The sequence below is a fragment of the Octopus bimaculoides genome, chromosome 4 (genome assembly GCF_046866305.1).
Source record: "Octopus bimaculoides isolate indiv1 chromosome 4, ASM4686630v1, whole genome shotgun sequence".
In the NCBI taxonomy this organism is placed as follows: Eukaryota; Metazoa; Mollusca; class Cephalopoda; order Octopoda; family Octopodidae; genus Octopus; species Octopus bimaculoides.
This window is the reverse complement of record NC_142931.1, coordinates 124,305,848-124,322,583: the sequence shown is the minus strand read 5'-3', so window position 1 is coordinate 124,322,583 and position 16,736 is coordinate 124,305,848. Positions and strand designations below refer to the sequence as shown.

Here is a 16,736-nt window from a genome sequence, read left to right as displayed (position 1 = left end):
TATTTTTATTTCTATTCTCATTAATTCATGTATTTTTATCTCCATTCTCATACCAACTGCTTCTGTCCAACTGTCCAATACTGTTTTTATGCATGTGTCTATTTATGCTTGACCCCAATTTTTAAACTATTTTTAAAGTAATTATTTCAAAACAACCTACTAACTACAGTTATTGAATCACACTTCTTTTTTCCCACAAATAAAACAAATTTCGCACCCACGCAAATATATTAGCACACCAAACACAATAACCTGAACTAATTATAAATAAACTTCCCATTTTTCTGATTCTCACATCTAAATAATCCTCAACTTGAATGAAACTGGTTGTTCACTGTGAGGAATTGTACATTCTATTCAATTAATAACAATAATATATATCATCATCATCATATTAATGTCTACATTTCCATGCTTGCATGGGTGAGATGAAATTTGTTAAGGTGGATTTCCTATGGCTGAACGCCCTTCTTGTCGCCAGCCCTCACCTGTTTCCAAGTAAAGTAATATTTTCTTGTGACCAGACATGTTTTCCCACAGAAGATTGGAAATGGACACTGCTTACATGACGGTGACACTCGTTTACAACTATCACATGGTAGTTGTAAACAAGAAGATAGTAACACACGACAGGTTTCTTTCAGTTTCTGCCTACCAAATCCATTCACAAAGCTTCGGTTAGCCTAGGACTATAGTAGGAGACACTTGCCCAAGAAACTATGCACTGGGACTGAATCCAAAATCATGTGGTTCAAGATCAAATGTCTTACCACACAGCCATTCCTGTACCTATAATATATATATATATATATATATATAGTCAATTTGAGGATGTCAGGTCCTCATTAGGGATTATTATAGTAATACATATTGTTAATAATGATGAAAGTAATAAAATGGAGAAATTATGGATGTATAAATAATTTATTTGTATGATTTTATATATATATATATATATATATATATATATATATATAAATAGGTATGATGACGTGGTTAAGAAGCTTGCTTCCTCCTAACCATGTGGCCTTGAGTTCACTCCTATTGTGTGGCACCTTTGGCAAGAGTCTTTTACTATAGCCCTGAGCATGATCAAAGCCTTGTCAGTGGATTTCGTAGACAGAAACAGCAAGAAGCTTGCCTCAACAAGTTCCATCTGAGTCATGCAAGTGTGGAAAAGTGAACATTAGATGATGGTGATTACACACACACACACATATAAGGATAGTGGATTGGCAAAATCATTGGAGCTTCAGAAAAAATGCTTTGCAGTATTTATTGTAGCTATTTAAATTCTGAGTTCAAATCCTGCTGAGAGGAACTTTGTCTTTCATCCCTCCAGAATCAATAAAATAAGGTACCTGTCACGTACAGGGTTAAAACAATCGACAAGCCCCTCCCTCGCAAATTTCAGTTCTTGTACCTATGTTAGAAACAACACACACACACACACACACACACAATCAACATAAAAATAAATCTACATATACTTTGAATGCAACTTATAAACCCATACTATCTCATGTTTAACCACACCCAACTATATATTAGTACTACCTCATAAAGATTCAAACCAAATCTATTTCTGTGTATAGCAAGAGTAAATAGATTTCTATCAAATACTTAACTCCCTAAAAGGCTTGCATATACCAGTTGTCACCTCCTCCAATGATCACTCCTTAGTTTACTCAAATTCGGCTTTGATTGTAACCCAGCAACCTCAATTTAAACTTAACTTCACCTAGATAGGATCTCTTTCTTTCTGGCTCACTCACTCTTCATTGATAAATGTACTTTTTCCGTCTCTATACAATTTCTATTCAAATAAGCTGGTCTCTTTGTTCTCTCTCTCTCTCTCTCTCTCTCTCTCTCTCTCTCTCTCTCTCTCTCTCTCTCTTTCTCTCTCTTATACTTATCCTTAGTGTTCAACAAATATGCCATCTACATTACAGAAAACCTGCCTTAGTAGACTCATGAATACTGTCACTCCTTCTGTGGTTAAGTTATTAAAAAGAAAACAAAGCCTTGAAGTAGAACTAACTGACAAAGGGCAGAGGGAATTATCAATCTTGTAAAGACAGCCTCATTAAATTTGGCACAACTATAGAACACAGTTCTTTTCTTTTTCATGCAAACATTTGGATTGGAGCCTTGGTTTAAGAATAACAGTTTCTTGATATATTACTTCAGGTAGTGTAACTGACTACTAAGTAATTTTCCAGCACAGATACAATATTAGATAGTACAATAATATACACCTTGAAATGATATTCTATTTGCTGGTGCGCAATCACATAGCCTAATGTCCTCACTTCAGTTTATGATTAGTACTCCTTTCCAGTAAGCAGATGATTTCCAGAAGCTCATCTAGGGCCATTGGCTTCCAAATAGACTACTTAGGTGGATTGCAGTTAATAGCAACTAATAAGACAGTGTCTTTTTCCCTTCCTTGAGCAAAACTTTCAAATATTTTCAAAACCATGACAAATATTTTAAAATATTTTCAAAACCATGGTGCAAGGTCAGGGTTATGTGGTGGATGTGACATCAATTCTCAACCAATCTCCAATAATTTTTCTCGAGTTAATAAAGACATGTGGTCTAGCGTTGAGTGAATGTCTTTCAATTTATGTGGAACCCAAATATCAAGCTTCGTAATGAGTCCAAAACATTTTAAGTGATTGTCAATTGCTGTGTGTGTTACATTTAACTTTTCTATAATCTTTTGCACAGTTATATGATAATCAGATTCAATTATGGGTTTGATTCAGTCATCTTTGAGTGAAAAATCTCCAGGATAGAATTATTAAAACCATTTCTGACATATGCGTTCTGTTAAGCAATCAACACCATAAACTTCACATATCTCTTTGTGAGCCTCAGCAGCTTTCTTGCCTTTAGGGAAATAAAAAAGCAAAATATGGCGAAAATGTTCGTTTTTGCACTCCATGTTAAAATTGATACTGAACTACCAGCTGTAAACAAAATTATGTGCAATTTGCTTCTAAATTAAGCTAAAAGTAATGGCTATCAAATGTCAAAAAGAAAAAATCATAACATTGACAAAAGTCATTCCAAAAAATCACAACTATTTGCAAAAAACGAAATTACTTCCTTGCTAACCCTATGTATGCATGTATGTATATATGTATGTATGTATGTACGTATGTATGTATGTACGTACGTATGTATGTGTATATGTACTACGGATGGATTGACATATATATTTCAGTTTCCATCTATGCCTACCAAATGCACTCACTACCCCAGGGCTGTAGTAGAAGACTATAGACCGAGATGCCATGCAATAGGACTGAAACGGGAACAATGTGGTCAAGAAGCAAACTTCTTACCACACTGCCACACCCTCACTATAGATGCACACTCACACCTGCACGCATGCACACACACATATATATTTATATATATATACACACACATTCATACACTTTACATAATGTCCACACTCATACATACAGAAACACAAACATAAATACATGCACACACTGGATGAAACCCTAGTAATCCAGCTTTATCAAAGTAAGGGTATAATCTGGATTAGTAAGTTTTTTTACAACCTGGTTAAAATGTCATTACTAACAGAAAACCCTACAGGCTTAGATTAATGATTACGAACTAAAACAAATGCTATGCACCAATGAAACACTTGATACATTATATTTATAAAAATCATACGCCAGAATGCTTAACCCTTTAGTATTCAGATTACTTTATCAAATGTAATGCATATTTAATCACACTGCTTTTAATTAATCATGCATTTCCCCATAACTTAGAGATTTTGATAATGTGATTACATATTTTTAGAATAACATTGTAGGATAAGCATTAGAGGCTGGATCAAGCTGACTCAAACAGAAAACAGGTAAAAGGGTTAAATCATCTAAAACAGCTAACTTAATGCCATTATCCTCTAAGTTGATATCAACTGCTTCATGTTATTAATATGATCTGTGATGTATTTTTGAGGCAAAACTAATGTTCCAAATAATTTACAAAGTGAGATTGATGGATGGATAAAAGTATAAATAGGTAGCTGGATGAAATATAGGTGACTACACACACACACAAACATATATATACATATACATATCATCATCATCATCGTTTAATGTCCGCTTTCCATGCTAGTATGGGTTGGACGATTTGACTGAGGACTGGCAAGCCAGAAGGCTGCACCAGGCTCCAATCTGATCTGGCAGAGTTTCTACAGCTGGATGCCCTTCCTAACGCCAACCACTCCAAGAGTGTAGTGGGTGCTTTTACGTGCCACCGGCACGAGGGCCAGTCACATGGTACTGGCCTCGCTCAAAAGGTGTTTTTTTACATGTCACCTACACAGGAGCCAGTCCAGCGACACTGGCAACGACCTCGCTCGAATGATTTTCTAACATGCCACCAGCACAAGTGCTAGAAGGCGACAATGGTAACAATTACGCTCAAATGGTGCCATTTACGGTCCACCATCACGGAAGCCAGACAGGGGCAAAACACAACCATTTTTAAGCAACCTTAATTCCACAGTATGCACAGAGTTTCAAATAGTATTTTAAATAAAATATATGAAAATTAGGGTTATATCTGTCCAACATGGTAAAATTACAACTTTTCAATGTGTTAAATGAATTTTTTTTTTTTTAGAAAATGCATTTTCCTTGTTTATCAGATTATTTTAGAGCTAAATTGTATTGTAATTTTACAAAAATACCTACATAAGTTTAAACTGTAATAATTTAAGTATATAGAATTATATAATGGCAACTAGAAGTAAAAACCGTAATTCAGCATTTGGATTTCCTGCAGAATTTCCTACAGTAATGACCCCATCAAAGGCTGATGTATTCCAAAATTATTTATACATAAGAAAACATGAAGAACAAATATCAAAAACTTAACCCACAGTGAAAGAATGCTACCAGATTGTTGCCACAGATGTGCAAAATTTTCTTTTCCTTGAATTAGGTTTGAGGAAATAGCTCTAGAAATTGAGAGATTGATTGAATCTGCTTATAAATTAAATACCAGTTGCAGCCCAACTACATACAGTGACATCACAACTTTCACTATCTATAGTAATAGCTCAGTATAGGTTTGTAAACATTCACACACATACATGTATCAAATAGGCCAGGAATAAAGTGTGCTTGCTGCTGGGAATATGGTGGACATCTGAACTTGCAATGTGTTTTTTTATGAAAAATGTAGATTTTACATTTTTGTGGCTCTTTTACTCTGTAAAAGACGACAGGGTGGGAAGAAATTAACAAATGTTATTGTCAGTAATGTGACACACACAAATCCATATACCTAATCTCTGGCAATGCAACTGTGCTAATGGTAGTAATAACAATGCTAAACATAATAGAACAAATCAAAGGCTTTTTATTCAGATCTTAATGATTTTACATTTTCACACACACACACACACACACATAACATCTACAAGAGTTTACTATAACCATGTGAATTAATCAAGAGAAAATAATCATTAATTCCTTGAAATTATTTCTCTTTCTCTTTGGGAGTTGCTCACAATTACTGCTAGATTTTCTGTTCTTTCATCATAAGTAAATGATTGATTTATGTGAGTTATTTCCCTTAACTAATTCTTTTATTTTTTTTTGTTCTTTTTTTTTTTTAATTAAGCAAAGCTGTGATTTAAGAAGCTTGCTTTGCACCTACATGGTTTGGGGTTCAGTCCCACTGTGTGGTACCTTCGACAAAGGTCTTCTACTATAGCCTTGAACTAACGAACACTTTGTGAATGAATCTGGTAGACAAAAACTGTGTGGAAGCCCATTATATTTATGTTTGAGTGCGTGTGTGTGCCTTTCTGTTTGTCATTCCTACCGCTGTTACTTTACTTATGTCACCATAACCTAGCAATTCAACAAAAGCGGCTGAGAGAATAAGTAACAAACATAAAAAATAATAAGTACTGAGTTCGAGTTGTCTAAATAAATCCCTCTAAGGCGATGTCCTAGCATGGCCACAGTTCAATGATAGAAACTCATCATCATCATCATCATCGTTTAACGTCCGCTTTCCATGCTAGCATGGGTTGGACGATTTGACTGAGGACTGGTGAAACCAGATGGCTACACCAGGCTCCAATCTGATTTGGCAGAGTTTCTACAGCAGGATGCCCTTCCTAACGCCAACCACTCAGAGAGTGTAGTGGGTGCTTTTACGTGTCACCGCATGAAGGCCAGTCAGTAGTAAAAGATAAAAGATTAGCCAAAACTTTTCATAACACTTTTTCTTTAAGTGACTATACTATACTGATAAGACCCAATAATAACAAAATATGTCCATGGTTAACCATTTCTCTACAAGATCAGATTTCCCCTAAGCATACCTATTAATTCTTGAAATTATTTCTTTTTTTCTTAGTCACAAACAAATTATCGTTAGATTTTCGTTTGGCTCTCCATCTAAGAGGGAAATTTCAATAGGTTGAGTATTTTTCACATGTGACATTCTATAGATCTCCCCTTAACTTATATGACATTTAGTGAAGTACAGGTTACCATACTTAATGTGTTGAATCAATAATAAGTTTTATTCAATTGAAATTATAACCATAATGAGAAAAAAAACATTAATAGTGATGAAAATTTACAAAAAAATAACAAGCAAGGAAGAGAGAACTCTTAGAATTTCGACTGTCCAAAAATTTTAAATGTGTCAAAAGGAAAAGGAGTTGGATTTTTAGTGGATGTAGTGACAAATCTAAATTAGATCTCTTCAGCAAAGCATTGTGAACTAAAAGATACCAACACACCAGAATGACTAATAAATGTGGCTGTTTTGCTTCCAAATATTTTTTTAAAGTTTACAGATTATGTAAATCAGAAAAAGATGGATTGGAAAATGTTGTTTAGTTACAGGTTTGATCTGAAGAAAACTATGATCAAAGAACTTGAATATCCTCAATGAGCGCACATGTGTGTGTGTGTGTGTGTGCATGCTCCAGCATGAGCACAGCCATGTGGTTGAAACAAATAAAAGAATATATATATATTACATAAAGGAATAGGGATTTGGAATCCGGCCAGGTACCTTATCAGTACTCAAATATGACCCAGATCAGGATAACCACATCAAATGATAGGGAACACAATAGAACTGCTTAAGATAAACAATTAAATGTTACTTCACTCAATAAATAAATCCTGAGCTTGCTTCACAAGATTTCACACAGCATACAGAATAATTAATCAAGACATCATGAAGAAGAATGGAAAATTATACATCTTCAAAAATTATTCATCACAATATTATTCTTGTTAAATTCCAGTCTGACATATTTTAGCTGAATAAGTATCCTAGTGTCCTTTGATGTAGCATTTATGTGCATTTAGTTGATTCATTTGCAGAATATATCCATCCAAGGTAGACATTCCTTTGCAGCTTTGTTCAAGGTTTTACCCGTAAAGGTGAATTTGCTGCAGCCATCTGTATGGGTAAAACTTTGAACAAAGCTGCTTAGGAATGTCTACCTTGGATGAATATATACTGCAAATGAATCAACTAAATGCACATAAATGCTACATCAAAGGACACTAGGACACTTGTTCAGCTAAAATATGTCAGACTGGAATTTAACAAGAATAATATTGTGATGAATAATTTTTGAAAATGTATAATTTTCCATTCTTCTTTTATGCCTTGAGTATATATATATATATATATATATATATATATATATATATATATATATATATATATATATATACGGCAGTATGTGATTTGAGATTTAACTGGTATTTCTAGTAAGTCAAGCCAAACGACATTTTAGAACAGTAGTTCTCAACCGGCATCCACATGACCCTTGGGGGTCCATATAGGATTTTGTTGTTAAACCGTATGAGCAATAAATTGATTGGTCTTCTGCATTGCACAAAATATTTTAATAATCATTTTTTTAATAGCAATAATAAATCTATGAGCGAGAAGTAAACAGTAGCAGCACGGAATCGTGAAGTATATTTGCCATCTAAACGTGGCGAACCCATAAGAGACATCCTAATTATATTTAATCATAAACATATAATGGAATTTTTTTTTTAAGTCAAGTTGCTATTGGGGTCCAGTAGAGTGAAATAGGAATCAAAGGGGACTATTGGTAAAACACGGTTGAGAAACACTGCGGTAGATTTTCGTTTAGCACCAAGGTACGTCACTCTTTCAACATTAAAATAGAGTTACGTCCCTTGAATCATTCAAATATTTACAATGATTTACTGTTATCATTGTCGTTATTTATGCTGGAATGGGTTGGACGGTTTGACCGGGGCTGGTAAGCTGAAAGGCTGCACCAGACCTCAGTCTGATTTGGCATGGTTTCAACGGCTGGATGCCCTTCCTAACGCCAACCACTTAGAGAGTGTAATGGGTGCTTTTACGTGACATCGATATCTGCCACAACTGCGATTTTACTTGGCTTGAATGGTCTTCTTCTCAAGCATGACATAATGCCAAAGGTCTCGGTCATTGCCTCTGTGAGGCCCAACACTCGAAAGGAGCTTTTCAAATGCCACCGGCATCGACCACTTTGCTTCTGTGAGGCCCAAGACTCAAAAGGTACTTTTTCTGTGCCACTGGCATGGGTACCAGTTATATGACACCTGCATCAGCCATGACTGCAATTTCACTTGGCTTGATGGGTCTTCTCAAGCACAGCATATCCCCAGAGATCTCAGTCACTAGTCTCTGTGAGGCCCAAAGTTCAAAGATCATGCTTCACTATCTCATCCCATGTCTTCCTGGGTCTACCTCTACCACAAGTTTCCACTACAGTTAGAGATCGGCACTTCTTTACACAGCTGTCCTCATACATATGCATTACATGATTATACCAGTGCAGTCGTCTCTCTTGCACACCACATCTGATGCCTCTTATGCCCAACTTTTCTCTCATGATGCTTACACTCTGTCGAACATGCACACTTACATAGCACATCCAGCGAAGCATACTGGCTTCATTTCTTTCAAGCCTACACATGGCTTTGGCTGTCACAGCCCATGTTTCACTGCCATGTAGCTTTGCTGTTTGCACACAAGCATCATACAATCTGCCTTTCACTCTGAGGGAGAGGTTCTTTGTTGCCAGCAGAGGTAGGAGTTTTCTCAATTTGCCCAACCTATTCTTATTCTCACAGCTACACTCTCGGAGCATCCGCTTCTGCTACTAACTTGGTCACCTAGATAACGGAGGCTATCTACTATCTCTAGCTTAACCCACTGGCAATTGATGAAATCCATTTTCTGTATATTTTCGGTGTTTATTGTACCTGTGCATCTTCCACACACAAAAGCTATTTTCCCTGTTAACTTTCCTCTGATATTGCTGCACCTCTTATGTGTCCATAGCTTACACTGGGTATATCTTATGGAGTTTCTACCTACACCTTTTCTACAGATCGAGCAGGGCCATCTACCTGAAGGGATTTGTGATTTTTCTGCCTTCCTACTTACTAATACTTTGGTTTTTGCTAGGTTAACTCTAAGGCCTTTCAATTCTAGACCTTGCTTCTATACCTGGAACTTCTTCAGTCCCTTTATGTTATACTGAAGCCCAGATTATTTTAAGACATGTGTGTAAATCTATAATTTGTATGTTTTGTATTTTTGCTTTCATGCATTAATGAACATATACAAAATATGTACAAGCTTCAGCAATACATGTTCTAAAATTGAAACAATACAGAGATGATGATGATATATAAATATATACATTAGAGATTTAGCATCTACTTTCTCATGTTTGCATGGATCAGATAGAATTAATTGAAGCAGATTCTTTATGGCTTTGACTTCATGCCCTTCGAGGCACCAATCTTTGCCAGTTTCTATGCAATATAATATTTTCCAATTTTTAGACGTTTCACAGAAAAGGAATGACACAGCTTGTGTGACTGTGAAGCTCCTTTAAAACTATAGCATGGAGATCAACAAAAATCAGCACAAACACACACACACACTCACAAAACAGACTTCTTTCAGTTTCAGTCTACCAAATCTACCACATGACTGAGAAGCAAACTTCTTAACCAAACAACCACATCTGCGAAGTGTTGAGTATTCTTTAATACATTAAACTGAAGTGTTACTCAATACTTTATAGTAGAATATATATTTATCAACATTTACAATGAAGCAGTTAATAATGACTTTGAAATTTTGGTTTACATGTCTTCATCAGACTGACAAAGGTAAGCAAGGTACAACTTTCAAGTTGCTACCAACCTTTCTGAAAAGTTTATAAATAGATAAATATAAATAAAGAAACATATACACACATTTAACAGTTCTTAATCTATTTGTATCTTTTGTGATTAAAAATAATAAAAATTAAAACGTAATAAAAAATGTATATAGTCATTTATCAAATTGTATTTCTCCCATTTGATCTACCAAACCGCTGTGTGTGTATGTGCATGCGCAAGAGAGAGAGGGAGGTAGGGAGAGCACACACAGGCATGTATGTGTGTGTGTATTTACCAAGCTCACAGTCTCTATTTTGAGTCTTACTCCAAACTATTCATAAGTGTGAACAGCCAAGCACACTACTACGCTCAGAGTAGACAGTCAACTCTTGCTATAACAAACATATCACTCCACTATTCCCAACATATTGAGTTTCTATATTAAATGTTGCACTATGTGAAATACATTTCAATAAATTTTACAATTATTAAAGGCAGTGAACTGGCACTCATTAACATGCCAAGCAAAATGCTTAGCAGCATTTCATCCTGTCTTAAGATTTTGAGTTCAAATTCCACCAAGGTCAACTTTGTGTTCAAATTCTGCCAAGGTCAACTTTGCCTGTCATCTTTTGGGGTCGATAAAATAAGTCGATGTTATCAACTCTACCGGAATTGATGGCCTTGTGCCAAAAATTGAAACCAATATATTTTACAATTATACACACACACACTACACACACAAAGGTGCAGATGTAACTGAATGGTTAAAAAGCTAACTTTCTAACTATGTGGTCTTGGGTTTAGTCCCAATGTGTCACGTGGTGGTGGTGGTGGTGGTGGTGGTGATACATCTTTTCCTTTTTCAGTGATTAGACTGTGGCCATGCTGGGGCACTACCTTGAATTTTAAGTTTAATCAATTGACCCCAGTACTTATTTTCCTTATTTTAAGCCAAGCACTTATTCTATTGGTCGCTTTTGCTGAACTGCCAAGTTATGGAAACATAAACATACCAACACCAGTTGTCAAGCAGTGGTAGGGGACAAACAGACACAAACACACACACACATGCATGCACGTGTGTGCGTGTGTACATGAGAGGCCTCTTTCAGTTTCCTTCCACCCCAAATCTATCTGTATTTATGCATATATATATGTATATACACATACATTATAAGCACAGGTTTAGCTGCATGGCAAGAAGCTTGCTTCCCAACCACATGGTTCCAGGTTCAGTCACACTGCGTGGCACCTTGGGCAAGTATTTTCTATTATAACCCAAGCCAGCTAAAGTTTTGTGAGTAGATTTGGCAGACAGAAGTTATAAGAATCCTGCACTTTATATGTATATAAATATGTGTGTGTGTGTGTGGGTGTGATGTATGATGTACATGTGAGTGTGTGTATATTTGTGCCTCTTTGTCATGATATTGCATGATAGTCATAAAATGATTGTCGCTGTCATCTATATCCATTATTCTGCATGAACATGTCTGGCCATGAGGAAACAGGTGAGGATTTACAACAGGAAGGGCATCCGATGAGAGAAAATCTGCCTCAATAAACTCTGTATGACCTTGTAAGCATGGAAAAATGGGTCGTCATCATCATCATCATTTAACATCTGTTTTCCAACATGGATTGGACAGGTGTTAAAATGATAAGGATGATCATATATATATATGTATATGCATATATAAATATATATAAAATAAAATATAAAATATATATATAAAATAAAATCGTTTATTTTTCCTATGCTAGCACGCATCAGAAAATTTGAGACATATTATGACAGCTTTACCATCAGATGCCCTTCCTTTCACCAACGTCACTTCATTTTCAAGTGATTCCTTATTCCAATGTCATTAAAGATGCAAAGCCATGAGCCAGTTTGTTGACAAGGTAAATGACAACATTACTGTTTTAGCTCAGCAATTGTAAGAGGATCACAACTGTAAAAAAAACCATGAATACACACACACACACATACACACTTGCATGTTTGTATATGTGTACAAATATGTATGTATGTGTGTATATATATATATATATATATATATATATATATATATATATATATAAATAATAAGGGTGGCTTGTTTGCAATTTTACAACTGAAAGGCAGAAACATATACGTCACTAAAGTGACTGAGAGCACTAGTCAGCACCAGTATTGCTAGAAATAAGAGTTAAAACAACTCATAGCCACAAAGAGCACCTTATCTTAATGACTGACAAGTAATGCAAACTCTCTCAGTGCCTAGGAATAGCCAGATCACAGTGATTTCGCATTTATATTAATGCTCTTCAGTGACTCTCACCTAGCATCTTGGGTTAAACTCAACCTGCCTTGTCAGTTTATAAGATTATTGTAGAAATCATATATATATATATAGACAGATAGATAGAAATAGATCATCATCATCATTTAATGTCTGCTTTCAATGCCAGCATGGAAAGGATAGATATATATTTATATGCAATGGACTTCTTTCAATTTTTGCCTAACAAATCTACAAGTACTTTTTTCAATATACAGGCATAGTATATCCTTTCATGAGACTTTTTTGTAGCTGGATTTTCTGTTGATGGGGATGCTGGGGCTGGAGGAATCAGTGGAATGGCTGGCAAGAGCACATGGAGCATGGTGGTATGGGTGTGTGTTGAGGAGGGATGAGGAGCATATTCTGAGGAGGGTGCTAGAGTTTGAGGTGAAGGGACAGCAAAAGCAAGGCAGACCGAGGAAAATGTGGAAGAGACAGGTGGAGGAGAAGATGGGGAGGGTTGGTTTGAGAACCTGGCAAGATGGCAAGATGGTGTGAGGGAAGTTGCTATGGCATTGAGGTAGATCTGGCCACCACCATCCCACCCCCACCCACCGTTAACGGGGACAAAATCCAGATTCAAAATGATGGATGATGATGAGTATAGTCAAACCTTTAAGAAATTTATTTTGCATCCACAAAATCTCAGGTTTGAATGCTCAACATAACATCTTGAACAAATATCATTTCTATGGTTTCAGGGTTAATCCATACTTTGTGACAGAAATTAAGTCATGGGTGGATTGACCTGTGACCCAAAAGATAAACCCTTTTCACACAATGTGTCATACTGATTCTATCTCAGAATTACATTATGGGTGTCTGTGAAATGCTCAGCCACTTTTATGTTAATTTAGAATCAACATTGTCAAACAATGGATATCCATCACCATACATGAGCCATGAAATCAATACCTTACATTGAGCAATAACAAGAACTAATGGCAAACTAGAAGCATTTAAAATTTTAGATACAAAGCAAAATACTTTATCCACTTAATTATGGTTGATGAAGCACACTAACCCTTTAGTGTTCACATTATTCTGTCAAAAGTAATGCTTATTTATTCATATGTCTTTAATCAATTATGCAATATCTTGCAGCTTTGAGATTTTGATGAGGTAACTGTTAAATTCTAGAATGATATTGTAGTGTATGTGTGAGAGGTCACATCTGGCCAGTTTGAACATAAAACAAGTAGAATATTTGTGCCAGATATGGCCAGTTTAAATACTAAAGGGTTAAAGGAGAAAAACATGTCAAAGAGGTGATAAATTTATTGACAAACACCCAAGCTGTTGTATGACTGGGAGGCTACTATTAACACAATCAGATATAGAGTGGGTTTTGATAAAACTTTGAATTTATCATTCTAAATACTTCCTAAGCTGCAAAGAACTCTTAAGGACCAGTGTTTAGGTCCAGCTTTTATGGCATAAAGTCTAGAATGATACAGTACCTATTTGTGATAACAAGTTGAACAAAGGGGTGTAAAATTTGGTGGTAGACAATCCATCAGCCACTGAATTCCTATAACAGAGTCCACTTTTTCGCAAGTATTTAGGCCAGATCTCTAATCTGAAAAAAACTTCCTCCCACAGATATTGATGCCCTAAAAGGCCCCTCCTCTAAGCTATTTACATAAAAATGCTCTCTAAATACAAAAAAATACAGATCTATGTTCAAACTTATTAACCTCAAGCCCAAGTACTGACTATATATGGGGGAGTGGGGTAGACAAGAGATGAGGGTTCAGCACCTTGCTGAACAAATTCTTCAGACAATTTGTTCATAGAGATCAAATGTTTGTGCTACACATTAGCTTACTCTCTCCATCAAACTGACACTGCCTTTACAGATACATAATGTACCAGCTGTTAGATGTCAAAGTGATTGCAGAACATCTAGTTATTGAAACTATAATCTCATGACTGTGACTGCAACACCCTAACCAGTAGGCCTCGTGCTCTTGTGAATATATATATTTGAAAAGGATCAATGATCCCTCCCAAGCGATAGGTTCATAAGGCCAGTTTATCAGATTCTGTAACATATATATTACCCCAATGAATGGGACACCAGTCCTTTACAAGGTTACACATTTTTAGTAAATAAGTGAACTTGAGCAACATGAAATAAAACATATTGCTCAAGAACACAAAGCATTACCTGGTCCAGAAATCTTGTAATCAGGGGTGCAACACACTAACCATTAAGCCATGTGCCTCCACACTTTATATATATATAAGATCTTTATATATATATATAAGATCTAAGGATCGAGGTGTAGGAAGAAAGTTAGCTTCAAGCAATCCATAGTAAATATATAACACAAATGTGTGTGTGTGTGAAAAGGTATTATATATATATATATATATATATATATATATATATATATAATCATTATCATTTTAATATCTACTTTTCCGTGTTTTGTAGACGAAATTCGTGGAGGCAGATTTTTCTACAGTTGGATGCTGTTTCTATTGCCAACCATTTCCTGTTTCCAAACAAGGTGATACATCTCCCAGTCCTTCAAACATAAACAGCACAATGGCCATATATATATATATATATATATATATATATATATATATATATATATATATATATATATATATATATATAATATGAAGGAGAGAAAGAGATTTGTTTATTTTGTGGTACAAAACGTAACATGTAACATCTGATGTATGTTTATTTATATGTAAGGTAAACAGTACTGCATAATCATACATACTACAATTTGGTCGACTGTATAATTGTATACATCAACAGAATGAAAAATCATATTTGATCTCCCTGCACTGAAATGTTAAATAACAACAGGAACTGTACAGTTTATCATAGATCTTCGTTTGCGATTTATCTTCCCAATCGCAAGGGGTTCGTTTCTACAAACCTCAATGACTTGGGTGTGGAAGGGATTGTGATCATTAACCTCGTTTAAAGAACTAGGTTAATGGACAACAGCGGTCAGGGAGCGAGAAGAGAAATGATTATATAACTTCTTGTTATGGATCTAATTGTTACATTTATATATCACTGATTCATGGCGATACATTAAGACAGCACACACACACACGTTACATGTGTATACATCTGTGTGTGTAGATGGATGGATGCCAGCATGCATGTGTGTCCAGAAACAATTTGCGATCGAAAAAGTTTACAATGACCATATAAATGCATAATATAAGCCGACCAACCACTATGCAATGTATATATGTATATATATATATATATATATATATATATATATATATATATATATATGTGTGTGTGTGTGTGTGTGTGTGTGTGTATATATATATATATATATATATATATATATATATATATATATATGTAGCTGAAATTTATTGATTTCTTGTATTAGCAGATAGTCTAACTATTTATGGAGATGAGGAAATAGGATTCTTGTGGCATTTGGATCTGTCCGAAAAGCACTTACCAGCGTCAACGGAAAGAAAATAGCATCGACTTGACATCGAAACAGTAACGTGGACACCCACTCACCGAGAGTTTACATCCTACTTTACAGCACTTGACACTCATGTAAACATATATTGGGGTATTCTTTTATTATCAGCTACATAGATCTTAGGCATCAAAGAAGTACAGTTGAAAGTTATGGCATTCGTGCCTTTGACAGGAATATTAGAAGTGTAATCAGAAGGCAATGAAATAGTCTTCGATCAGGTATCGAAACAGTATCGCGGATTTGTTCCGACCGTGCTGTTACCTATCGCTCAACAACGCTCGCCCCCTCGTATGTACACTAAAGCTTTTAAGTTTACAGCATGAATATCAATGGTTACAATAAACTTGGCATGAATCCATAATATCTCTACTGCTACGATGTCTGTTGAATAGGTGTTTCATATATTACAAGAAGGAAAATCCAACAGATGTGAGAAGGAAACTTCCTTGATGTGGCATTTGCGTTAAAAGCCACTACTGCAATAAAAGTCAAAGGAAGTGAAAACGGAAAAAAACAGCAAAGAAAAAATCTGGATTGAAAAGACTTGACTTACCAAAACCTGGAGACTTGTGAACAAGTTGTCTGACAAATTCTAAAGCCCTTTGCCAGCTGCATTCGGCCCTACATTTCTCAATTTCAGCCTCCAGCCGGGATGGCTTCACTTTCGCCGCCATTACACAGGAAACTGT

At 35.5% G+C, this 16,736-nt stretch overlaps 1 protein-coding gene across 1 annotated transcript in view; it reads right to left on the bottom strand.

Annotated features, from left to right (window-relative positions):
* LOC106881176 (tetratricopeptide repeat protein 7B) overlaps positions 1-16,736 on the bottom strand; it is a 150,244-nt gene extending 133,508 nt beyond the window's left edge. Inside the window, exon 1 of the mRNA XM_089351411.1 lies at positions 16,601-16,736. Coding sequence (XP_089207537.1) covers positions 16,601-16,721 — 121 coding nt within the window. The 5' untranslated portion in view covers positions 16,722-16,736. The remainder of the gene's footprint in view (positions 1-16,600) is intronic.